The 25,385-nt window shown below is 38.6% G+C and overlaps 2 protein-coding genes across 10 annotated transcripts in view; one reads left to right on the top strand and one right to left on the bottom strand.

Moving 5' to 3' along the window:
- The first annotated feature begins 270 nt into the window (after positions 1 to 270).
- RBM12B (RNA binding motif protein 12B) lies at positions 271 to 13,062 on the top strand. Of its 6 annotated transcripts, none has more exons than XM_030937635.1 (4): positions 271 to 427; positions 612 to 679; positions 3,918 to 3,966; positions 4,836 to 13,062. In XM_030937635.1, exon 4 carries the CDS (start codon positions 4,864 to 4,866, stop codon positions 7,843 to 7,845), a length of 2,982 nt encoding a protein of 993 aa, XP_030793495.1. In that variant the 5' UTR covers positions 271 to 427; positions 612 to 679; positions 3,918 to 3,966; positions 4,836 to 4,863; the 3' UTR covers positions 7,846 to 13,062. The 6 variants fall into 6 exon arrangements, with proteins under 6 accessions (XP_030793495.1, XP_030793496.1, XP_030793494.1 ...); XM_030937636.1 differs by having other exon boundaries at positions 612 to 2,463; XM_030937634.1 differs by lacking the exon at positions 612 to 679.
- The window catches only part of FAM92A (family with sequence similarity 92 member A), a 29,953-nt gene continuing 16,528 nt past the window's right edge, over positions 11,961 to 25,385 (bottom strand). For 2 of the 4 annotated variants that reach the window (XM_010358629.2, XM_030937638.1), the window contains exons 7-9: positions 22,983 to 23,096; positions 15,003 to 15,122; positions 11,961 to 13,012 (exon numbers count right to left, since the gene is read on the bottom strand). In XM_010358629.2, the coding sequence (XP_010356931.1) occupies positions 12,920 to 13,012; positions 15,003 to 15,122; positions 22,983 to 23,096 (327 nt within the window). In that variant the 3' untranslated portion in view covers positions 11,961 to 12,919. Of the gene's footprint in view, positions 13,013 to 15,002; positions 15,123 to 19,025; positions 19,295 to 22,982; positions 23,097 to 25,385 lie in introns of those variants that run through there. The other 2 variants (XM_030937640.1, XM_030937639.1) reach the window with 2 other exon arrangements.

Below are 25,385 nucleotides of genomic sequence, written 5' to 3'. Positions count from 1 at the left end.
CTTTCCTTAACTTCTGGAAATCTTGAAAGTTTGTCCGCCGTACTTCCACAGTTGTCTACCGAAGATTCTCAGTACATCTACCATGTGAGCCTTGACTGTGTCTCCGAATTTCTCCTGTTGCAAATCGAGGTCCCTGGACTGGGCACAATCTGGGCATGTGCAGAAGCTCAGCCAACTCGGGGCTCCGCCTCCCCTCCTCTAGCGAGGGGAAGCGGGTGAGCGGCAGCGCGCGTGCGCAAGCGTGGTGGTGGGTTACGCCTGGAGAGCGCATGGGCAGAGAAATCTTACGTCCGTTTGTCCGGACCGGAGGGGCAGTGGGCGCCATCTTCTTCTAGGCTCACTGAGGGCTCTACGTGTTCTGGGGAGGCTGCTGCGACGAGGAGTGCCCTCAGCCTCCGGCCTTTGTGTGTCCGACTCGGCAGCAGTGGTGTGTGTTTATTGCCAAGTGCGAAGCAGTTCCCCTCGGGGCGCCGGGGGCGGGGAGGGCTGGGCGACCAAGTCGGAAGAACGGGGAAAGGCGGGACCGGCGGCCGCGCCAGTATCTAGCGTAGCTCCTGCCGTTAGGGCACCCTCTTTTTTTGCTAAAACACCGACTCTCCCTTTCCCGTCAGCTTCCATGTGGTGGTGTATGTGCGCTTCCCAGGGATCTTGAGAGTGAAGATCTCGAAGGATTTCATAGGTATTTTTTTTCTTTGCTATGTCATCGTAGTTTGTAGTGGCAGAAAAGCGCTGCAGGCCTGGCTCGTTAGGCTTGAGAAGGGCAAGTGTTTTCAGTTAGATTTGGGGGCAATTCACCCACTGGCGAGTTAGGGTGGAATGTTTGCCCTTGAGACGGCGTGACGGAAAGGCACAGAGGTTGGGCGGTCCAGGTTAATTTGAAGGCTGATTTTGGCTGAAAGTCTGGCAACAACATCGGATCCCACGTAGCAACTTTGGCCTGGCGCGAAAGAAGGAAGCTCTGACCCCTGGGAGTTGTGGACAAAGGCTTTGGGCTGTAGAATGGATGCCTTCGGATGATTCCCGTTTGAGGATGTTGGGAGAAATCCTGTGCCGTGTGGATTCGTCTTCATTTACAGTTCTTCTTAGGGACTATGGCTCTCATTGGTCATTCCTTTGGTTTTTATTTTAAACATCTACATTATAAAAGGTGGATCATCATAAAGAATAATTGTGGGTTGGTGTAGATTATTTTCTCCAGGGGAAACTCACGTTTAGAGTGTGAATATGCTACATCATGACTTTGGGCTTTACGAATTAGTCGCAAAGAGTTAAAAAAAATTCTCTCTCTCACCATATCTGGAAAGTGACTTTTTCTTCGCTAGTTAAAAATCAAATGGATCTAATGAGATATTACTTATTCAAATTCTGCCTCCCTCCCGTTTCCCTCTCCGTATCCCGTTAAATCTTGATTAGAAGATACACATTACATATTGTTTAGCTATAATGGTGATTAAGTGGGATGAATCGTTGTATAAAAATAGAAGTTATTTAAAATGCGCTTTAATTCACTGACTTAAGTGACCTTTTAGGGACCTACTTTCTTATTTTCATAGAAATTTTAACAGATTATTGTCTTCAAATGAACACAAAGGCACAATAATACTTTTTGCATTCATAACTAGAAAAATGCAAAATTTTAATTGCAGACTAGGGTAATTTTCGTGTTTTGCTTTTGTGTAATTTAGTGTGTTAAGAGCTGAATTTCTGGAGAATTTGCTTAAAGAAATAGCATGTTGGAACCACAGAAGTGCCCATTTTGAGAGCTGGTCTTTTATAGTTGGTCTCCAAGGTGTGTTACTGTGGAGGCATAAATGGTACATTACCCTACTGTCTCAAGGGCAGAGAGGTTTAAGCATTAGTTGTGTTTAACTGTGGCAAATGAGAGTAAGCTTTTTAAATAGTCTGCTTGAATTGGAATTCATGAGATTTGTGCTCATGAAACTACTTAGTTAAAAGATCTTACTAGAGATTTTTTTGAATTTGAAATATAATTATTCCTTGAAATGTCTCTAATTTCTCTTGTAGATGAATTTATGTTCCCAGGGTAAATCCCTTTAAATTTTTAAAAAAAGCTTAGGAGAGACAAGAATATGTATATCTTACAGTGCTTTCTAAAATACCTTAACAGTAAAAGAGTAGCTAAGCCAATTTGCATAGGAAGGAGTCTTGGGACTTTAATATGGATAAGCATTCCAGAAGCCATTTATAGTTTTTGTTGAAGTGTTTGTATGGATATTGGTTTGTTGAAGAAAATAGGCTTTTTTTTTTTTTTTGGTTGTCATTGTGCAAATACTTGAATAGCAAACCTCATTAATATTTTTCAGATGTAGAATGTGCGAAGTAATTTGATGTCTTTGCTAGTTTAGCTTCTAGTTAATCTATGGACCCTTTTTAAAGGAAAACAAACAGACCTCAGTGAATATATCTTCAGACCCCCACTTTGGGGAACAGTGGTACTTAAGTGTAAGTACTGGATTCTCGATTAACGTAATATTTATTTGTACATTGAAAACATATAAATTACGCCAGGCACAGTGGAGCATACCTGTAAATCCTATCACTGTGGGAGGCTGAGGCGAGCTAATTGCTTGAGCCCGTGAGTTCCCTACCAGCCTGGGCAACATGGTGAAACCCTGGCTCTACAAAAAATACAAAAATTAGCTCGGTGTGGTGGTGCACACCTGTAGTCCCAGCTACTTGAGAGGCTGAGGTGGGAGGATTACCTGAGCCTGGGTAAGTCTAGGCTGTAGTGAGCCAAGATCGCACCACTGCACTCCAGCCTGGGTAGCAGAGCGAGAGAGACCCTGTCTCCTCCACCAAAAAAAGTGAGTGTAAATTATAATTATTATTTTGACAAGTCTTCGTGAAATAGTTTGGGTATCCCTGAAAGTATTAAACACAAACTTCTTTAAAAAAAAATACATTGAGATTTTCAGTAAACTGGTAATCCCAGTATTCCAGGTTAATTTTTACTTTTACTTTCTACATCATCATTTGGGTTTCCTTAGTAGAGTGCAGAATAGTTGTTTGAAATGGAAATCTGCTATTGGCATTACTAATAAGATAAATAGCATTTTCTGTTTGGCTGAGAAGAATTTTACCAGTTAATATTTTTGCAGTATAAGGAGTGCTATTGAGATTTTTAACTTTAGGGATATTGTAGTATTTGCCTTAATTATACTGGTATTCTGAAATTTGGTTCTATGCTCAGACGTGTGAGCTGTTTATGTAGACCTTTAAATTGTATCCAAACAGTAGCCCATAGGTTTGGATTTATTGTTTTAAAAATTGATTTTTGAATTTCAGGCTTTGCTGTTTTATTCATTTATTGTATAATTTTGAATGGTTGCCTTAATTTGATTTGGTCTTATGTTTTGAAAGGGAGGAGAACAGCACGAGAGTTGGATATAAATATGTACTAGATTTTTGAATTTTCATGTGGCAAAAATGATTGAAGGTCTTTTTTTTAACTTTTGGTATTGAGATTTTACTTGTAGAACAGTTTTTTGAAGTAGATGTAAAACTTGTGTACAGCAAAATGTATAGACCGTAAGGATAGAATTCAGTAAAACTTGATAAATTTATACACCCGTGTAACTACTACTACATTCAAAATATATAACATTTCGGTCACTCCTTTTTTCATGCTACTTCCAATCAAGGAGCAGTTCAATTTTCAGCAAGTTTTAAATTTTTAAATAATTTTTATATGTCTATTTGGATATTGTATCTCCTTTTTGCAGAAGGATGATTAATTTCCCCTTGGAACAAAATACCATTTTGTAACACCTGTAATTGTGGTTCCTTATACTGCTTCACTTTTGATAGGTAATTCTGAAATGGATATCCTAATCTGGCGTTGTTTAAGATAAATTACAGGGTTCGAGGATTAATTATATTTCATTTTCTTTCCACAGTTAAGTTGCTTTTACAGAATTAACAGGTCTCCAAGAAATTGTAAAAAAGGTAAGATATCCAGAGTTTAAGGCTTTTTACAGAGGCTTGACAAAAAACATGTGAAATAGAATAGTACATCTAGGTACCCATGGCTTCTGTTCCCTTTTTTTTTTTTTTAAAGACAGGGCCTCACTCTGTCACCCAGGCTGGAGTGCAGTGGCACAGTTGCAACCCATTGTATCCTGAAAATTTCATATTGGGCTCAGGCAGTCTTCCTGCCTCAGCCTCCTGAGTAGCTGGGACTACAGGTGCATGCCACCCTGCCTGGCTAATTTTTTCTTTTTAGAGACAGGCTCTCGCTCTGTTGCCGAGGCTGGTCTTGAACTCCTGGCCTCAAGCAATCCTCTTGCCTTGGCCTTCCAAAGCCTGGAATTATAGGCGTGAGCTATCATGCTGGCCCTGGCTTTTGTTCTCTGTGTCTGGCCAGTGGTAGGCAATTTATTATCATGAGCAGAAATTACATACTAACCATAGATGACTTTTCTAAATATGTAAAATTCATTGCAGTTGATAAAATAATCTACAAAGCTGTCATGTTTCAGTAGAAGATAAGATTCTAAATGAGTCTGAAAGTAGTTTGGTCTTCTTGTGAAGCAGCATTTGGCAGACCTACAAAGGAAGATTTGATATTTTTGATGTTCCTATTGTATAGAATAGGTGATACGAAATGTTTCTTCAAGGTAGTTGGTTTATTTGTATTTTTAGATGGGAGAAAGTTTTCTTTAATAATTAGATATGATCAGTATTTTTGTGAACTTGTATCTTGTTTTCATTTATAAATGTTGAAGGAAGCAGGAACCAGGTAATTATTAAGCTTAGTTTGGGCTAAGGTACTTCAAAAATAAGACTTGCTATTATGTGTACCTTTTTGTCTGCAGGTCATTATTGCTGTGGTTTGAACTCAGCATGGCTGTAGTCATCCGTTTACTGGGGCTTCCTTTTATTGCGGGGCCTGTGGATATTCGTCACTTCTTCACGGGATTGACTATTCCTGATGGAGGAGTGCATATAATTGGAGGGGAAATTGGGGAGGCTTTTATTATTTTTGCAACAGATGAAGATGCAAGACGTGCCATAAGTCGTTCAGGAGGGTTTATCAAGGATTCATCTGTAGAGCTCTTTCTTAGTAGCAAGGCAGAAATGCAGAAGACTATAGAAATGAAAAGGACTGATCGTGTAGGAAGAGGGCGTCCAGGATCTGGGACTTCAGGGGTTGGCAGCCTGTCTAATTTTATTGAGTCTGTTAAGGAAGAAGCAAGTAATTCTGGATATGGCTCTTCAATTAATCAAGATGCTGGGTTTCATACTAATGGTACAGGACATGGTAATTTAAGGCCGAGAAAGACAAGGCCATTGAAGGCCGAGAATCCTTTCTTGTTTCTACGAGGTTTGCCTTACCTAGTAAATGAAGATGATGTACGTGTCTTTTTCTCTGGTTTGTGCGTGGATGGAGTAATTTTCTTAAAACATCATGATGGCCGAAATAATGGTGATGCCATAGTAAAATTTGCTTCATGTGTTGATGCTTCAGGAGGTCTTAAATGTCATAGAAGTTTCATGGGTTCAAGATTTATAGAAGTAATGCAAGGATCAGAACAACAGTGGATTGAGTTTGGTGGTAATGCAGTTAAGGAGGGTGACGTTCTTAGGAGATCTGAAGAACATTCTCCACCAAGAGGAATTAATGATAGACATTTTCGAAAACGGTCTCATTCAAAATCTCCCAGAAGAACACGTTCTCGTTCCCCTCTTGGATTTTATGTTCACCTAAAAAATCTGTCCCTCAGTATTGATGAAAGAGATTTAAGAAATTTCTTTAGAGGTACTGATCTGACTGATGAACAGATTAGGTTTTTATATAAAGATGAAAACAGAACAAGATATGCCTTTGTCATGTTCAAGACTCTGAAAGACTATAATACTGCTCTGAGTTTACATAAAACTGTTTTACAGTATCGTCCAGTTCATATTGATCCAATTTCTAGAAAACAAATGTTGAAGTTCATTGCACGTTATGAAAAGAAGAGATCAGGGTCAGTAGAGAGAGAGAGGCCTGGACATGTTTCACAAAAATACTCTCAAGAAGGTAACTCTGGCCAAAAGCTGTGCATCTATATAAGAAATTTTCCATTTGATGTTACAAAAGTTGAAGTGCAGAAGTTCTTTGCAGACTTTCTTCTTGCTGAGGATGACATTTACTTGCTTTATGATGACAAAGGTGTTGGTCTGGGAGAAGCATTAGTGAAATTTAAATCAGAAGAACAGGCCATGAAAGCTGAACGTTTAAACCGACGAAGATTCTTAGGGACAGAGGTATTATTAAGACTTATATCGGAGGCACAAATGCAGGAGTTTGGTGTAAATTTTTCCTTGATGTCCAGTGAAAAAATGCAAGCTCGCTCAGAGTCACATGAGCGAGGTGACCATTCTCATTTATTTGACTCAAAAGACCCACCAATATACTCAGTTGGTGCTTTTGAAAACTTTAGACATCAGCTAGAGGACTTGAGGCAACTGGATAACTTCAAGCATCCCCAGAGGGATTTCCGGCAGCCTGACAGGCACCCTCCAGAAGACTTCCGACACTCCTCAGAGGACTTTAGGTTCCCCCCAGAGGATTTCAGGCACTCCCCAGAGGACTTCAGGCGACCTCGGGAGGAAGACTTCAGGCGGCCTTCTGAGGAGGACTTCAGGCGTCCTTGGGAGGAAGACTTCAGGCACCCTAGGGAGGAGGACTGGAGGAGGCCCCTTGAGGAGGATTGGAGGCGGCCACCGGAGGAGGATTTCAGGCGGTCTCCCACGGAGGACTTCAGGCAGCTCCCGGAGGAGGACTTCAGGCAACCCCCTGAGGAGGACTTCAGGTGGCTCCCAGAGGAAGATTTCAGGCAGCCACCTGAGGAGGACTGGAGACGGCCCCCAGAGGAGGACTTTAGGCGGCCTCTTCAGGGAGAATGGAGGCGACCACCCGAGGATGACTTCAGGCGGCCCCCAGAGGAGGATTTCAGGCATTCCCCTGAGGAAGACTTCAGGCAGTCACCCCAGGAGCATTTCCGGAGGCCACCTCAGGAGCATTTCCGTCGGCCACCCCCAGAACATTTCCGGAGACCACCTCCAGAGCATTTTAGGCGGCCTCCCCCAGAGCACTTCCGGCGGCCACCCCCAGAGCATTTCAGGCGCCCACCCCCAGAACATTTCAGGCGCCCACCCCCAGAGCACTTCCGGAGACCGCCCCAGGAGCATTTCAGGCGGCCGCCTCAGGAGCATTTCAGGCGCTCCCGAGAGGAAGATTTCAGGCACCCACCAGATGAAGACTTCAGGGGCCCTCCTGATGAAGACTTTAGGCACCTTCCTGATGAGGACTTCAGGAGCCCCCAGGAGGAAGATTTTAGATGCCCTTCTGATGAGGACTTCAGGCAGCTCCCAGAGGAAGACCTTAGGGAAGCTCCGGAGGAGGACCCTAGACTTCCTGACAATTTTAGACCACCTGGTGAGGATTTTAGGAGCCCGCCTGATGATTTTAGAAGTCACCGCCCTTTTGTGAATTTTGGTCGTCCAGAAGGTGGCAAGTTTGATTTTGGAAAGCATAATATGGGAAGTTTTCCTGAGGGGAGATTTATGCCTGATCCAAAGATAAATTGTGGTTCAGGTAGAGTAACTCCTATTAAAATAATGAATCTTCCATTTAAAGCTAATGTTAATGAAATTTTAGACTTTTTCCATGGTTACAGAATCATACCTGATTCAGTTTCAATACAGTATAATGAGCAAGGCTTACCTACAGGGGAAGCCATTGTTGCTATGATAAACTATAACGAAGCTATGGCTGCTATTAAAGATCTGAATGATAGGCCAGTTGGGCCCCGAAAAGTTAAGTTAACTTTGCTGTAGAGAGAGAGCATTTCTAAATTCAGTTATCCTCCTTGCAGTATTGATGGAGTAAAATACATTTGTTTTAAAAAGTGTTTTTTTTTAAATTATCTAATGAAATATTTTATTTTTGACCTGTGAATAGAACAAATGTAAATAGTAGAATGTGAATCTGGTTTTCTTTTGCTTGCAAATTGCCATTAATTTTTTTTCTAATTTAAAATTACATATGCTGTTTTTTTCTTTGATGGGGAGAAAGAACTAATTCCCTGAGTTCATTCATTTTTGTTGATGTCATGGGTAAGCTTCAAGACTTATTGAAGTTGAGTTGTATTTGGGGAAGATACATTTTATATTCACTTTTTTTTTTTTTTTTTTTTCATTCTGTAGTCTACATCGTTTACTCAAACTGTATAAGGAAATAGTGACTGTTCAGGTTTGGCATTTTCATTGCTACTTGCCTGCAGAATTAATGCCCTCTTCCTTGTCTGAGATATTACTGTGTTAAGTGTCCTGTTAATTATAAATAGTTCAAAATGGACAGACTGTCAACTTGAAATTTACTTATGTAAAAAGCTTAGGTGATTCTTAGGGTTTCCATGTTCATAACTTTACAAAGTTTTATAACAATAAAATTGCAACTTAATAGAACAACTAATTAACTTGTATTTGTATAAAAAAAAAAGAATTGCAGCTTGATACTGTGAAGTTTTTCAGTAACTTCATTAAACTATATTTATGATGGGAGGGACCAGACATTCTATAGTAATAATGTATAGTGCTGTGTATAATTCCATGGTTTCTTCAACATCTTATCAACCAAATAAGATTAATACAACATACGCAAAAGACAGTAAAATAAGAATCTAATTATAGGTGCAAGAGGACTCAGGCTTATGCTGGAAAGAATCTGACAAATGGTATAGTTTTCCTAGGAAGAATTTACTGATGAGTCACATAACTTGCATGTAATGTTAGGTTCTCATTTTTTAGCTTCAAAACTTTGTGTCCATGCAAAGACTCCATAACTGTTAAGACTTGTGTGGTTGTATTTTGACTTCTTTGATATTCAGCATTTAGTGCGTACATTTTTGCAAATAGGGAATTTGATTTTCTGTACCCATAATAATATTTATGGCTAACATTTATTAGGCACTTATTATGTGCTAGGCACTGTAAGCACTTTACATGCATAATCTCAGTATTCCCTATGAGTACAGGGTTAATTATTTACCTCTATTTCACAAATGAGATAATGAAGTGGGAGGTTAAGCAACTTGCTTGAAGTCACAGGTAAATCATGGGGCCAGTTTTAACCCAGACAGACCACTGACTCCAGTTCATGCTTTTGCTGCCTCACTTTTTTAAGTAGTATTTTAAATTAGGAAGACCATGCTAAAGATACTTTCAAGGATAAGTGATATATTTTCTCACTTCGGTTGTTGGTTTAAAATTAGCATAAAAAGGTAAAACCAGCATGCTCAAACATTAAGCTCAAACATTAACATTATTAATAAAAAAAACCCGAGTGACTTTAAAAGTTTCTTTCTATCCAGGATTTCTCTTGGGATACTCACATTGTATATTACTGGCTTATATTTCATAATTGTTCATTTTATTCAACATGATTGACTCTGGTTGGCCTTTTATAATTTTCATAAAACATAATTTTCCTCAGTTCTGTAATCCAGATTTTCCCCATTGAGTAAATAAGAATACAATTGAATTTGCATAGGGTAATTTAGACATTTAATAGGATATTGCATAGGTAGAATACTTTGTCAGTACTTAGTTACTACCTATATGTATTTTTGTGTTACTTTTCAGTGATTTAAAGAAATCTAACAAATCTGCTTAAATTTGTTTTGAATAGTGAATATCCTGCTCACTATGGAATGAATAAAGGTAAATTTGATACAAAAAAGCACCGCAGTATGATTCTTTAAGCTTGTAAGTAGCTAGGATAACGTTACATTGTTTGGAATATCCAAACCAAGCACAATAAAGAAAGTAGAAAGAAATATTTTTAATTGAGCAGAGATTGTATAGATGGTTCATTTGGTCACCCATCTTGAATATATGGAAAGTTAAAAAATACTTCTCAAATACAAAGGAATAAAGCTAAGATGAAGCTTAACGTGAGGGATTACTTACTGTGGAATTGCTTTTCAAACTAGGCTGAGGTGGGATGGTGGTGGTAGATAAGAGGCCAGCTATAGTAAACATAAGCTTTGTAGTTTTATTATTTTAAGAGCCAGAGTCTTGTTCTGTTGGCCAGGCTGGAGTGCAGTGGTCTGATAATGGTTCACTGCAGCTTCCAACTCCTGGGCTCAAGCTGTCTTCCTGCCTCAGCCTCCTGAGAGCTGGGACTACAGGTGTGTGCCATCTTGTCTGGCTAACTTTTTTATTATTTGTAGAGACAGGGTCTCACTGTGTTGCCCAGGCTGTTCTCAAATTTCTGGTCTCCTGGTCTCAAGTAATCCATCCTCCTTGGTCTCCCAGAATGTGTTGGGATTACAGGTGTGAGCCATTATGCCCAGCCTTGTATTTTGATTTTTAAATTGTGTGAATATTTCATTTTACTCCATATCAGGGCTTAATATTTTTAAACTTCATTGTAAAACGTTTATTACAGAAGTGATGTCTTCTAGTTGGGAGCCATCTTTGCACATCTCTCTCCAACTCTGCCTTTAGTGATATGTCAATAACAAATTGGCCATGACAGGAGTATTTTACACCATGGAAATTGATAAATGCAGCAAATCAAGGAATTCCCCTTCCGTTGTCCCCTCAGAGAGCCAGCTTCCCAGCACCTCATCAATTTCAGTTATAAAAAAAGAATAGTAAATTTTCATGTACACATCACTCAGCTTCAGTAATTGTCATCTCATAGCCAGTTTTTCCTCTCCTGTCCTCAAGGTATACCAGGTACACTGGAGGTGTGTTCTCTAGTCTGATATCCAGTGGCATTTGTCTTAAACATTTTTGTCTAGAAAGTATCTAAAAAAATGTAGATCATGTCTAGAAAGTCAATCCCACAACCAAGAGATAGGTAAAAATCATATTAGGAATGCATTTCTATTAATTTACTGACATCACTGTTAAGAGCAGTGGTTCTTGATCCATATATCACCTGTTAAGTAGTGACCTTGCTGCCTCTGTTTTTGCAGTAAATAGCTGTTGTTTATTGAGGTGTATTAGATACTATATGATGTATAATTATGTATGAATTAACTATCATTTAATTCTGATAATCCTAGTAAATGTACTACAGGTCGAGTATTCCTGATCTGGAAATTTGAAATTTCAAATGCTCCGAAAATTGCAAACTTTTTGAGTGCCAACATGATGCTCAAAGAAAATGCTCATTGCAGCATTTAAGATTTCAGATTTTTGGGTTAGGAATGTTGAACTGGTATAATGCAAATACTCCAAAATCTGAAGAAATCCAAAGTCTTAAATACTTCTGGTCCCAAGCACTTCAGATAAAGGATACTCAATTTGTATTCCTATTTTGGAGATAAGAGATGGAGACTTACAGGCTGGGTTGGTTGCCTGTTTTTTGTTGTTGTTGCAGTGGGAAGCTAGGAATGGTTTTTTACATTTTTAAGTGTACTTAAGTCTTAAATGGTTACATAAGTACCCGTATAATAGTCTTGAATTTGCCTCAACCTACAAAGAGTAAAAATGTTTACTATCTGGCCCTTTAAGAAGTTTGCCAACCTAGGTCTGGTCTAAATAATGAAAATTTTACATTAATGAAAGTATTTTCACGGATAGTATTCCTTTTGTTCTTAGAATATTTCTTTGAGGTAGGCAGAATGTATGTTTTATTCTAGAATTATTGTTTTATGCAGTTTTAACTTTACAAATAAGGCAAATAATGCTCAAGAGAAGTTGCTGTTTAGTAAACAGCAAAATAAATATAGTAACTGTTTTCCCCCCGAACTACAACCAAATTTAAATAGTGAGGGAGCAGTAAATATCCAATGATAATCTTGAGTTTCTTAATATCAATTTATTTAGGGTTTTAAAATGTTTTAAATATTTTACAAAAAAGTACTGAAATAACTTTGTCACTTAGGACTATTCTCAGGAAGGAGTGCTTTGTTAAGAGCCATGAATGACAAAGTCAAAAGCTTTCTAGAAATCTTTATTTTTCTGTTATGAATAATTGCATTTTCTAATTATCCCAAATGATTTTATAAATTCCCTAACTTTTATATGCCTGCCTGGGATCCATGAAATAAAAGTATAAATCCTTACCAAAAGAGAAGCATCAGAGACACTGAAAGGCTCCAACTGTTTTATATTTTCAGAAATAAAAGTGATTGTATACCCTTTTATTAACTGCATGGTAGCTTGGTAAAATTTTTATAGAATTTTTGATGATTTATGGTGTTCTGTGATGAGGCAACATTCCACTAAATTAGCCTTCCAAAAGTTGCAGTATCATGTATAAGTATGACAGCAGTTTTGTTTTAAAACCAGAGTCAGATTGAATGTGGCTTTTTTTACAGCTGAAATTTATGCCTTATGTGTATTCATAAAACACTGATATCTTAGTGTCACATTATCTTTACTCTTTGATTATACTCTTGAAAAGTAAATTTACTTATCAAATGATAAAGTTTTAAGGGAAAGTAAAAAAAAATATTTTTTCTTAAGGCTTCATGGAATAGAATTACATGTAATCAGAATGACTACATAGGACCCTTTTCTGGTAATGAAAGCATGGAGTCTTAACCCAAAAAGCTAAGCAGAATTGTTAGATCTTTTGGTTTCTGTCATAATGTACTATTGGAACTTCAAGTAGATATAGTACATTCATATGAAATACTTTGAAATACAGCATCTTTGAAAAAAAGAGGTACTTACACAAAAATCACCTAACACTAGGTAGGATGTTGAAATGACTGGTATGTAATTATTTTTTAAAGCCTTCATTTTTGGTTAACATAAGTTTCCTTTAATTGTTTTTCTGTTTCCAGTTGGACTTCACTTTGAGGCTTAACATATCAAAGTGAGTATAAAGTTCTATAGTTCAGTCATTGTGGATTCCATGTCATTTATGATGAAAATGGAAATGTGTAGTTTACTTAAGAAAATTTTCTTCTTCTGTGACATCTAACTCTTCATCCTCATCATCATCTGCTTGTTGATCCTTTCTTAGTCGACAAGTGGATACCTGTTAAAAGTCAACACACTTTTTAAAATAAAAATACTAACTTAAAAAAATTTTACATGCTTGGTATCTTTTTATGCTATTAAAGGGCACACAACAAATATTTCAAAAAAATGTCCATGTCATAATTTTTAGTAGTGACAATTCCCTATGAATTTTAAGGTCAGAGGCCAGTTTTTTCATTCATGATATTTTTTGAATAAAAATGTGTAATTAGCCGTTTGATTTTAGTTGGATAGCCATCAATACTTCAGAAACACTGCTTTAAAAGTATAGATATAGTATATTATGAATATTAAAAATAAATTTTGGGTCACAAAAACAGCATTTGAGAATCATAAAATGGATGGCAAAAATAGAAGGTATTTCAGGTAGGCAGTGGGACAGAAATACTGATGTAAAAGTAGTGTGATTTAAATGGAATCAGTTGAGAATCTGAACTCACCAGTTTAAGTTGCCTGACTGCTGCCACATAGGGCATGTTGCTTAAAACTTCTCTGAGAGTGAGTATATCTAACCCAGAGGACATTTGGGAATGTCTAGAGACACTGTTGTTTGTCACTATTGGGGCTGTGTGTTTATGTGTGCTGCTGGCATGTTGTGGGTAAAGGCTGGGATGCTAATACCTGCCTAATACTGTCACAATATACAGGACAGTATTCCATCCCCTTCTTCCTTCCTGGTGGGCCCAATTATTTGTCCCAAAGTCAGCAGTGTTGAGGTTGAGAAACCTGGGATAATACATTCTAAAGTGCTATACAAGTGTTAGCTAAGGTAACATTATTAGTTGTAGTCAAAACTTTTTTTTTTTTTTTTTTGAGATGGGAGTCTCGCTCTGTTGCTCAGGCTAGAGTGCAGTGGCCCGATCTCGGCTCATTGCAGCCTCCGCCTCCCGGGTTCATGCCCTTCTCCTGCCTCAGCCTCCCGAGTAGCTGGGACTACAGGCGCCTGCCACCATGCCCGGCTAATTTTTTTTTTGCATTTTTAATAGAGATGGGGTTTCACCGTGTTAGCCAGGATTGTCTCGATCTCCTGACCTCGTGATCTGCCCACCTCGGCCTCCCAAAGTGCTAGGATTGCAAGCGTGAGCCACTGTGCCCGGCAAAACTTTATATGGACTATAAAAGTAAATTTATAGAATTTATGTTCAAAGCACTTAATGTTGGAATAATAAAAATATAACTGGGTTGGGGGAGAGATACATACATATAAAACAAAATAAATGCTTAGAGAAGAATCAAATGAAAATAGAAGGTATGAAATTTACCTAAAAGTTGTATTTTGAAAATAGTTTGTTGAGTTTCACATTCTGAAGGCTAGATATGAAAAGGGCACAGCTCTCTAGATCAGGGTTTGGCAAGTTGTGGCCCAGCCAGCCTCCTGCTTTTGTAAATAGAATTTTATTAGAACACAGTCATACTGCTTTATGTGTTACTTCTAGTTGTTATTTATAGTTGTTGGGGTCGAAACCATATGGCCCACAAAGCCTAAGACACTTAGTCTCCACATCTTACAGAAAAAGTTTGTCAGCCCCTGCTCTAGATACTGGGAAATTCAGGCTTTCTGGATGTAGACAAAAATGATTTCTGTGTTCAGTAAAAGCCCTTTTTTGGTATAACTTGGTATTTAACTTTATAATTTAATCAGATCCACTAAGTCTTGATAGCGAGATTTAAACCTAAGTTTGACTTCAGAATCTATGCTCTTCATATTATAGCAAATAACACATCTGCATGAGCATTCTTCTGTCTTTTCCACTTCTGCTCTGAAGTGTTATGCTTTAGAGAGTAATATGTAATTACAGTATAAAAGATACTTAAGAAATAACAGAGTTGCAACTTAGTGCAATCTTCTGTTATTATAGAAGAGGAAATAGGTCCAGGGGAAGGTAAATTTTACCTGAGGTGGTACGACTGAGGGGAAACATTTTTAGAACTCAACAATTCCAAAGGCAGCAGCTCAAATTCCTTTAAGAGTATGGTTTCTTGCTCACCTGTCCTGTTCCAGATACACACTTAGCTGACAGTGATCTCTGAAGAGGTGACTTTGAATTTGCTCGTACAATATCTAAACGAGATGAATAATCTGGTGCATACAGAGAATTTCGGAAAACCTATTATAATGATAAAAGAGCATTATAAACTAGATGCTAAACAAAAGACAGTCAAATTAAGTTCCTTAGTTTTTTTTTTTTTATTTAAAAACAACTGCCCCCAAATGGACAAAATTCCAATTATTGTAAATGTAAAAGAAAAAACAAAAATAAGCTAGAAAGATGAAAGCTAAAAATTCTATTTGAACTATGCAAGATGATGACAGATATTAAACTAATTAGTCATGAAACAACCATTTAAATGCTTTTGCCAGGAGAACTGTGAAAGTTGAGACCTTCCAAGAGCGTGCAAGCTAGTAGGGAGGCTGCAACTCATGCCTTTGAATCTTTCTGTTCTGCATATTCTCAACTCCTACCAATTTAACTCTGCAGTACTGCTATGAAAATTACATAAGACTAAATTGGAACCACTATAATGTATGGATTCCAACCTTACTAGGATCTGGAATGCCAAGACTTGTCAGTTCTCTTTCCTTAAGGCACTATTTCCAAATGTTACCACTCTCAAGCCTTTCTAGCTTCATCTTTTCTACCCTATCCCCACCACTTCTCTAATAGACTAATTAGATAAGGTTATCAGATATGAATCTCTTCAGCTTTCCTCCTTTCCCTTCTCTCTTTTTAAAAATACCATTCTCATTTATTTCCAATGTGCATTTTTTCCTTTAACCAAAACTTCAAACCCAACCAGCAAACAAAAGCTTCTGTTGTCCACAGGTTCCCTCTCCTAGAAAACAAGCTCAAGATCAGTCTCTCTTTTTTTTTTTTTAGTTATCTCAAGGTATAACTTCTTAAACTTTCTAGAATATTCGACTTCCATCTCCATTTTTTTCTTTTTAAAAAAATTTCTATTTATTTATCAACAAACTACAGTTGAGCTTTTCACCTTCCACTAAAATTGCTCTTGCTCACATCACCAGGTCTTTTTTTCCTCTTCATCCTCACTGACCCCCTTCCTGAAACTTAAATGCTACCAAGCTCTTTCATTGTCCTAGCTTCTCTATTTCTTTACATGTCCTTTTCTACTACTTATACCTAAAATATTTTTAAAGGGTTTCCGTTAGGCCACTTTTTATATATAAAAACAATGCTGCTGTGCACAGTGGCTCATGCCTATAATCCCAGCGCTTTGGGAGGCCAAGGCAGGAGGATCACTTGAGCCTAGGAGTTTGAGACCAGCCTGGGCAACATGGCGAAACTCCATCTCTCCAAACAATTAAAAAAGCAATCAGTCAGGGGTGGTGGTGCATGCCTGTAGTCCCAGCTATTTGGGAGGCTGAGGCAGGAGAATCACTTGAGCCTGGGAGGCAGAGGTTGCAGTGAGCCAAGATCACACCACTGCACTCCATCCTGGCAACAGAGTGAGACCTTGTCTCAGAAATTCTCTGCAAGATCTTACCTACACTGTTAATGACTACCCTTCAACTAATCCCCTGACAAGCATACCCTGTGATAGCTGTATTCATGCTCCCAATTATCTCCTGCTCTAGACCAGCACTGTCCAGTAGAACTTTCTGAGATGATGGAAATGCTTGCTGTGCTGTACTGTACAAAAACGTAGCCACTGGCCATGTGTGGCTACTAAGTACTTGAAATGTGGTTCATGTGGCTGAGGAGCTGAATTTTTAAATTGAACTTTAAATAGTTATATATGCCTAATGGCTACTGAACAGTGTAGCTCTAGATTAGATATTACAATAAAAGACATTATCTTTTACCTAGAAGACCAAGCTATAAGCCTGGGCATTCTCTCTAGATTTCTCACCTGACACTTTGGGAGGCTGACGCAGGTGGATCGCTTGAGCCCTAGGAGTTCAAGACCAGCCTGGGCAACATGGTGAAACTCCATCTCTACAAAAAATATGAAAATTAGCCAGGCATAGTGGGACGTGCCTATAATTCCAGCTACTTGGGAAGCCAAGGTGGGAGGATCACCTAAGCTCAGAGGTCAAGGCTGCAGTGAGCCGTGATTGTGCCACTGCACGCCAGCATGGGCAATAGGATGAGACCCTATGAATATATATAAAATTCATATATATATAAAACTTATACAAATTTTTTCACCTGAGGCACTTCTCTTTTATTGACTCTACATACTATGCCTTTATAGCTTACTTTTAATTTAAGGCTAAAACATGTTATTGCTGTCTTTTTTTAGACAGGGACCCCTCTGTCACTCAGGCTTAAATGCAGTAGTGCAGTCATAGCTCGCTGTAGCCTCGAACTCCTGGGCTCAAGTATTCTCCTGCTTCAGCTTCCTGAGTAGCTGGGGCCACAGGTGTACTCTGGCTAATTTTTACATTTTTTGTGCAGACAGTGTCTTGCTATGTTGCCCAGGCAGTCTCAAACTCCTGGCCACAAACCACCTGCTTCAGCCTCCTATAATGCTGAGATTACAAGTGTGCGCCACCATGCTTGGCCTCTTTCTCTATTCTAAAACTTTTTGTGATTCTTGACTGTAAATGCAGAACCTAAGTTATACTATGCCTTTGCAGTGCTGGTTCCTTAGCCTAGAATTAGAGCAAACTGTCCTTCAAGAATTACTTGTCCTTCAAGAACAATGTAAAACACCATCTTTCTTCTACATTCCCCTATTGTCTGAGTAGCTCCTACTGTTCATACTCTCAAGTATGGCTTTTAACTCAGTGTTTTGTAATTGATTACATATCTGTCTCAAGTTCTCTCTTAAGCAAGGGAGCCCTGTTTTACCTATGCATCTCCCCCCGGCAAATAGAAGATGTTAATTAAATTCACTTTTGCCAAATGAATGATGTTAACCGTTAAGTTGCAAACATAGTTAACATCATTCATTTGGCAAAAGTGAATTTAATTAACATCTTCTATAGGGGGGAAAGGAGACCTAAATTAGGGGATGGCTATACATTCCTTTAAATCTCAGAGAACTGCAGGACACGGAAGGAATCAAGGATAAAACATAGGAGGTGAGACTTGTGTTTTAAAGTAACTCAGGGGTGCTAATTAGGTTAACAGGTTACCAAGGACCAAATTCAATTTTGGTGCCAGACATGGACCACTGACATCCTGGTATGATATAAAAATGCAATGACGGGCCGGGCGCGGTGGCTCACGCCTGCAGTCCCAGCACTTTGGGAGGCTGAGGCGGGCGGATCACGAGGTCAGGAGATCGAGACCATCTTGGCTAACACGGTGAAACCCCATCTCTACTAAAAATACAAAAAATTAGCTGGGCGAGGTGGTGGGTGCCTGTAGTCCCAGCTACGTGGGAGGCTGAAGCAGGAGAATGGCGTGAACCCGGGAGGTGGAGGTTGCAGTGAGCCGAGATCGTGCCACTGCACTCCAGCCTGGGCAACAGAGTGAGACTCCATCTCAAAAAAAAAAAAAAAAAAATGCAATGACTCATTAAACAACTGGTATTTGGAGGAGAAACATTTTTCTTAAAAACATTCCTTTAACTTTTCTAGCAAAGATGGAATTTAAAGTGGGAAATGGAAAACAGTATGTAACCCTTGGGATACAAGTCTATACCAGTTAAATATTTATTAAAATTAACATTTTACTCCAATTTATTGGCAATAATGCATTTTCCAACATGGTCCAATATTTCTTCTAAGAGCAGTTCTCAAGATCTGAATGTGCTCTGAAGTTAATACAGAGGTGACCTGACAATACTTTTTGTTTTTTTTCTGTGAGATGGAGTCTCACCCTTTCACCCAGGCTGGAGTGCAATGGCACGATCTTGGCTCACTGCAACCTCTGCCTCCCAGGGTCAAGTGATTCTTCTGTCTCATTCTCCCAAGTAGTTGGGATCACAGGCACGCGCCACCACGCCCGGCTAATTTTTTATATTTTTAGTAGAGACAGAGTTTCACCATGTTGGCCAGGATGGTCTTGAACTCCTGACCTCATGATCCGCCTGCCTCAGCCTCCCAAAGTGCTGGGATTACAGGCCTGAGCCACCGCGCCTGGCTGACAATACTTTCTATGTGAAAAACAATTAAGATGGTTTGTGATACAACTAGAGGAGCCTAACTACAAAACACTGGCTGCAGCTGGAATAAATCTCAGCGGTTCTTACAAAGCATGGACTATCTGGAAGAATAGCAAGTTGTTTCTCCGTCCTTTTCTGCATGTTTTCTTTGCTTCTTTCCAAGAAACCTTGTATTTACAGGATCCTTCCTCTTGGTAGGTACCTGTTTGATATTGTATCAGTTACATGAATTAGTTACTTCCCCTGGTCCCACATTTCTCTCCAGACTGTTCTCTCCACAATTGCTATATGGCATAATAATAAATAGTTTATGCCCGTGGTTCATTGAACATGTGCTCGTGCCCTATACTGTGCTGTTTTGCTTTTGTTTTTTTCCATGACATGCTATGATTCTCAACTGTATTGTTTTAAATACACTGTTCTTTCTTCACAACAGTCCTGCCGCAGGACCTTTGTATGTATATCTATGCACTCTCCCTGAAAGTTTTTGCCAGGCACCCTCCCATGCATCTCTCAAGATTCTAAGAAATCACTCTGATTCTCCAGACTATTTGTAACCCTCCATCACACACAGCACACTTTTTTTTTTTCCCTTTATAGGACTGGTCATATTATTAAAAAATGGTTAGTTATTTTTTAAATGTCTGAATTCCCTGGTAGATTTAAAGTTACTGCTTTGACAACTTGGACTGTTTCTAACTTAGAATGCTAAATCCTTCACACTTAGAATGGTGCTTGGTGCATATGAGGTGCTCAATAAATAGTTGTTGAACAAACACGACATGAGGTAAGTACTACAGTATCTCCATTTTAGAAAGGAAGAAGCTGAAGAGCGAGTAAGTTAACTTGCTCAGTATTACTTCACTAGAAAGTAGGGGAGTTGATATTAAAAAAAAACATCTACCACATATTCCTGAGACCTTTAGTTTTACATAGAGCTCTTTTCCCACAAACTACTTAGATGGCTGATTAAGAGTAGTGGTAAGTTATAAAGGAAGTGGTGTAACAAAAAAATACCTAGGACCTCTGGGATAAGAAGGAAAACCTTGGGGACTGAAGGGCTTGAAGGAACTTTAAGGTCAGTTAACAAATGTCATGTCAAATGTATTATACAAAGAAGAATGAAAATACTTATAAAGTGGACTACAGTCTTGAAGAAGAATTGGGGGATCACTTTTGAACCTGCCACTAAATGCAGTGTTATTTCTTGCAGGAAATGATTAATGTCACTCAGCAAGAACCATACTTCTGGAAGTCTAATGTAGAGAGGATTAAAGCATAATGGGCCTTGTAGTCAGACTTCCGGATCAGACTTTCAGCTCTGTTACTTAGTAGCTATGAGATCTCTGGGAAGTTTCTTAACCTCACTATGCTTCCGTTTTCTCATCCACAGAAATCAGAAATAAGTACTTTCATCAAAGTTGTTGAGAGGATTAAAATAATATAATTAAAATGCAAAGATCAATAGCTGACTCACTGTAATATGTAAACATTTGCTATTTTATTATTTTATAAATGACAGATGAAAGCTTGATAATCAATTTTTTTTTTGGGATGGAGTTTCTGTTGCCAGGCTGGAGTGCAATGGCGTGATCTTGGCTCACTGCAACCTCCGACTCCCGGATTCAAGCGATTCTCCTGTCTCAGCCTCCCAAGTAGCTGGGATTACAGGCCTGTGCCACCAAGCCTGGCTAATTTTTGAGACGGGGTTTCACCACGTTGACCAGGATGGTCTCAATATCCTGACCACGTGATCCACCTGCCTCGGCCTCCCAAAGTATTGGGATTACAGGCATGAGCCACCGTGCCTGCCCTTTTTATTTTTGGAGATGGAGTCTCACTCTGTCACCCAGGCTGGAGTGCAGTGGCACAATATGAGCTAACTGCAACCTCCGCCTCCCGGGTTCAAGTGATTCTCCTGCCTCAGCCTCCCAAGTAGCTGGGATTACAGGTGCCTGCCACAATGCCCAGCTAATTTTTGTATTTTTAGTAGAGATGGGGTTTCACCATGGTGGCCAGACTGGTCTTGAACTCCTGACCTCAGGTGATCCACCCGCCTTGGGCTCCCCAAGTGCTGAGATTGCAGGTGTGAGCCACTGCGCCTGGCCTTCATAATCAATTTTTAAAAGCAGGACATGAAAAGGAGTGAAAGTTAAGAAACCTTAGCTGTAGTGTTTGGAAGTAACACTTGGGAAGTCATTACTGACAAATATGTATATATAACTGATATAAAACAAATTAGATTTTGACATTAGAAACATATATACACATACTGTAATATGTACTTTCTTCATTTTCTTTAACCTATATTCTGGTTTTAAGTTTCCTGAAGCCCATGGAGTAATGGCACGGGAAGGCTCAGAGGATCTCTTTATTGATAGTTAAGATACAAAAAAAAATTAGGCCAGGCGCAGTGACTCACGCTGGTGATCCCAGCACTTTGGGAGGCCAAGGCGGTCGCAGATTACGAGGTCAGGTGTTTGAGAGCAGCCTGGCCAACATGGTGAAACCCCATCTCTACTAAAAATAGAAAAATTAGCCGGGCGTGGTGGCAGGCACCTGTAATCCCGGCTACTAGGGAGGCTGAGGCAGGAGAATCACTTGAACCTGGGAGGTGGAGGTTGCAGTGAGCCGAGATCGCACCACTGCACTCCAGACTTGGTGACAGAGCAAGACTCTGTCTTGGAGGCAGGGGGAAGATACAAAAAAAAAAAACTGGGGGGAATCTTCAAATTTGTTAAGTGGTAGACACTTCCATATTTTATTAATACAGAATTCTTGTTATATGTTGGGATTACATGGCTTTTTTCACTTCTGTATTAGAGATGGGGAAAGTATGTCTTGAACAGTTTACTTCAGCATAAATACTTTCGTACCTTTATTTTTTCCTTTTGGAAGGTAAGAGGGTTGGATATTTACAGAATTGCTCATTGAGGACCAGGCTTTGATATTTACTTGCTCTAATGTTAGTTGGCCAATCAGAATTATCTGCATTTAACTAAAACCATCAGCATAAAGCAAGCTTACATAACCTACATTTATTTCATAGCTTAGTGATTACATTACATAGTCAGAATCCTGATTCTGCTATTTACTAGCTAAGTGGCCACAAATAAGTTATTTAAATCCTCTCGGCCTGTTTCTGTAGTTGTAAAATGAGAGTTACAGCAGCACCTACCACCTAAGATTTTGAGGTTTGAATGAGAAAATGCATGTAAAGCTTTGGGTATTGTGCATGATGTAAACACTAAAATGTTACTGAAGTCACTAAATGTTAGTTTTTTTTAGCACACTTCAGTGGGCTTATATCACCAGTCAAAATGATACACAGTATTTTATTTAATGGCTTTATGTAAATTGTATTTTACTAGCTATTAATAAGTTAACTCCTGGAACTTTTGCCATGGTTAATTTGAAAAGTTGAAAATAAATGGAAAATCATAAAAATTCATCTGTTTTGGATTATGCATAATAACCACTGTAGTGTTCAAATTTAAGATATTAATCATGGCTGGGCATGGTGGTTCATGCCTGTAATCCCAGCACTTTGGGAGGCCGAGGTGGGCGCATCACTTGAGATCAGGAGTTCAAGACCAGCCTGGCCAACATGGTGAAACTCCGTCTCTACTAAAAATACAAAAATTAGCTGGGCATGGTGGTGGGCACCTGTAATCCAAGCTAGTTGGGAGGCTGAGGCAGGAGAATTGCTTAAACCCACAAGGCAGAAGTTGCAGTGAGCTGAGATCACACTACTGCACTCCTACCTGGGCAACAGAGTAAGACTCTGTCTCAAAAAAAAAAAAAAAAAAGATATCACATACAAACTAATGTTCTCTTTTAAATATTTCCACATTAACAGAAGAACTGAGCTTACATAGACATAGTCCTACCTCTAAATCTTCATCTTCATCAATGTTTTGTATATTCTGGTAGGCAGCAGTGTAGACCTCTAAAGCTTTGCCGTGAAATAACATTTCGATTGTGATAAATTCAGAAAATATAGTCTAAAAAAAACCAAAGAATTGAATTTAAACAATGATTTAAATTTCTTTATGAATATAGTAACTTTATTCCTCACTATAGTCTTGGTATTTTATAAAATACAGAAGTATCTGTTTTTCTACAGGGCAAATAAAGTACAAAAGATAACTGAAAGAGAAACAGTTGTGAAGACCTTTTGCTGCCAAACCTTCAAATTATACAAAGTATTTCCTTTATCACCATTCACTTCCATCTTATTTTTTATTTTAGTTCTCTTTATACTTAGTAACTGACATTTATAATAACAGAAGATCTGACTAAAATGTATGCTACTGTATACTTTTAATACCATATACTTACTATTAGAGCAGTTCAGTTATGAAGCTGGTGTTTTAGCAATTCCAACTGATGTTTAAACAGTAGAACATTTTTTTCAACAGGAATTAGGTTCCACACTATATGCTACTTGTATTCTCTAAACATAAAGGAGTTACTTGGTAGTAATGACACTCCTGCCACTGATAATACCATATATTTGCATAGAGCGTTCCAGTTTACAGATACTGACTTGCCCAGTGTTGCTGACAGATAAAACTCTTTAGACACAGATCTGATTCTAAGGCTATAAGGTTATAGCTCATTTAAGGTTTTTTTGCTATTGCCCACTGAACTGTGCTGTTCTTGCCAGAATCAATAATTTCCTTCACAGATAAACTGTGCAGGTAACCTCTATATAAGCATGATGGAAACTTATGACAAGGAAGATCATGAACAAAAAGTATGAGTGAAGATGTGCATGTTGATCTAAGCAGGGGATGAGGTAATCAGTAGATAGGGAAAAGATGGGAACCAGGCAAGTTTTTAATAAACATGATCGTATCATCTTGTTAATTATAACAAAATAAGCAATGTAGAGAGAACTGGGCTGAATAAGAACAAGGCAGAAAATACTGAAGCATGGATTATATTAGAAGGCTAGTCAAATACACATTTCGCTTCATCCCTGCTCTCCTAAGATAACCCAGAAAAGAGTGGTCATATACTTTGGAGGACAGCCATACAGATAATTATCAGTGGCCTGTGATTCTTCCCTCCAGCCCCATTCTTTCCTAGATGATTAGAAAAACACTTAAGGGAGCATTAAGAGGCTTTGATTGCTACTCAGTGATTTATGTCATTCTAACTGAGAGGACAGGGCCTAGGTTAAAAGAGACTTGTAACTATGATTCACAATCACCCTTATTGTCACTTCATGTAAGTTAGAGAGGGCTCAGGTATACCAGACTGGCAACTGACTGATAAATGGCCTTATGCTAAAATACAATTTTGGATTTCATATTAAAGTATCTCTAGATACCCAGGAATACTTTAGAGGAGGAATGGCTTCTGACCAAGGCTGGGACCTACTCTTAGTTGTTAGTGTCCTTATGATAGTTGCAAACCAGAAAGGAGTCAGGTTTTCTTGAGTGTGGAAACTCCCAGAAGGAAAACTGAACTAAGAGTTGATGACAAGCCAAAACACCCATTTTTAATGCTCAAGAAGTAAACTAGTCAGGCACAATGGCATGTGCCTATAATCCCAGCTACTTAGCAGGCTGAGGCAGGAGGTTCCCTTGGGTCCAGGTGCCCCAGACCAGCTTGGCAACATTTGGAGACTTCTGTCTCAACAACAACAAAGTCAACTAGCTAAATTGGACGTAGTGACTAACAGTAAAGCCTCTATCTTGTTTGATTAACAAAAGAGATCTTTAATGAAAAGGTTTTAAGAACATTTTGGCAAAGAGGAAATGACAGCTCTCCAGAGTATAGGATATTCAATAAAGGATGTCAGGAGAACTGTCTACCCATCTGAAAATTAAAGTTATATATCCATGTCATAACACTGCAAAACACAGCTGCCAGCTCAATATTTAATGTTTAAAATATTTTAAAAATCAAGAAAATATAAGCAATACTTATATAACCTAGGGGATGAAAACCTTTCTAAGCATGACACCAAGGAAGAAACCAAAAAGAAGACAGATAAATCTGGCAATAAAAAAACTTAAGAGGTGGCAAAAACACTGTAAGCAGTAAAATGAGAAAATACATTTGCAACATACTTTCTCTTTCATTTGAAGGGCTAATTGTCTCCATATAAGTAATTTTTAGAAATTAGTAAGAAATTCCAACATCCAACAGAAATATAGGTTAAGGAAAAATATAATTTACTAAAGAAATGTATTGCTAAATACATTTAAAAAGCTCAGCAGTAATAATGCAAATGATACTGATTTTTTACCTATCGTCTTATTAAAAATACTGCAACTTAT

The sequence above is a fragment of the Rhinopithecus roxellana genome, chromosome 9 (assembly GCF_007565055.1).
Source record: "Rhinopithecus roxellana isolate Shanxi Qingling chromosome 9, ASM756505v1, whole genome shotgun sequence".
NCBI classification, from domain to species: domain Eukaryota; kingdom Metazoa; phylum Chordata; class Mammalia; order Primates; family Cercopithecidae; genus Rhinopithecus; species Rhinopithecus roxellana.
The sequence above is the reverse complement of the archived record's forward strand: the minus strand, read 5'-3'. Positions and strand labels throughout refer to the sequence as shown.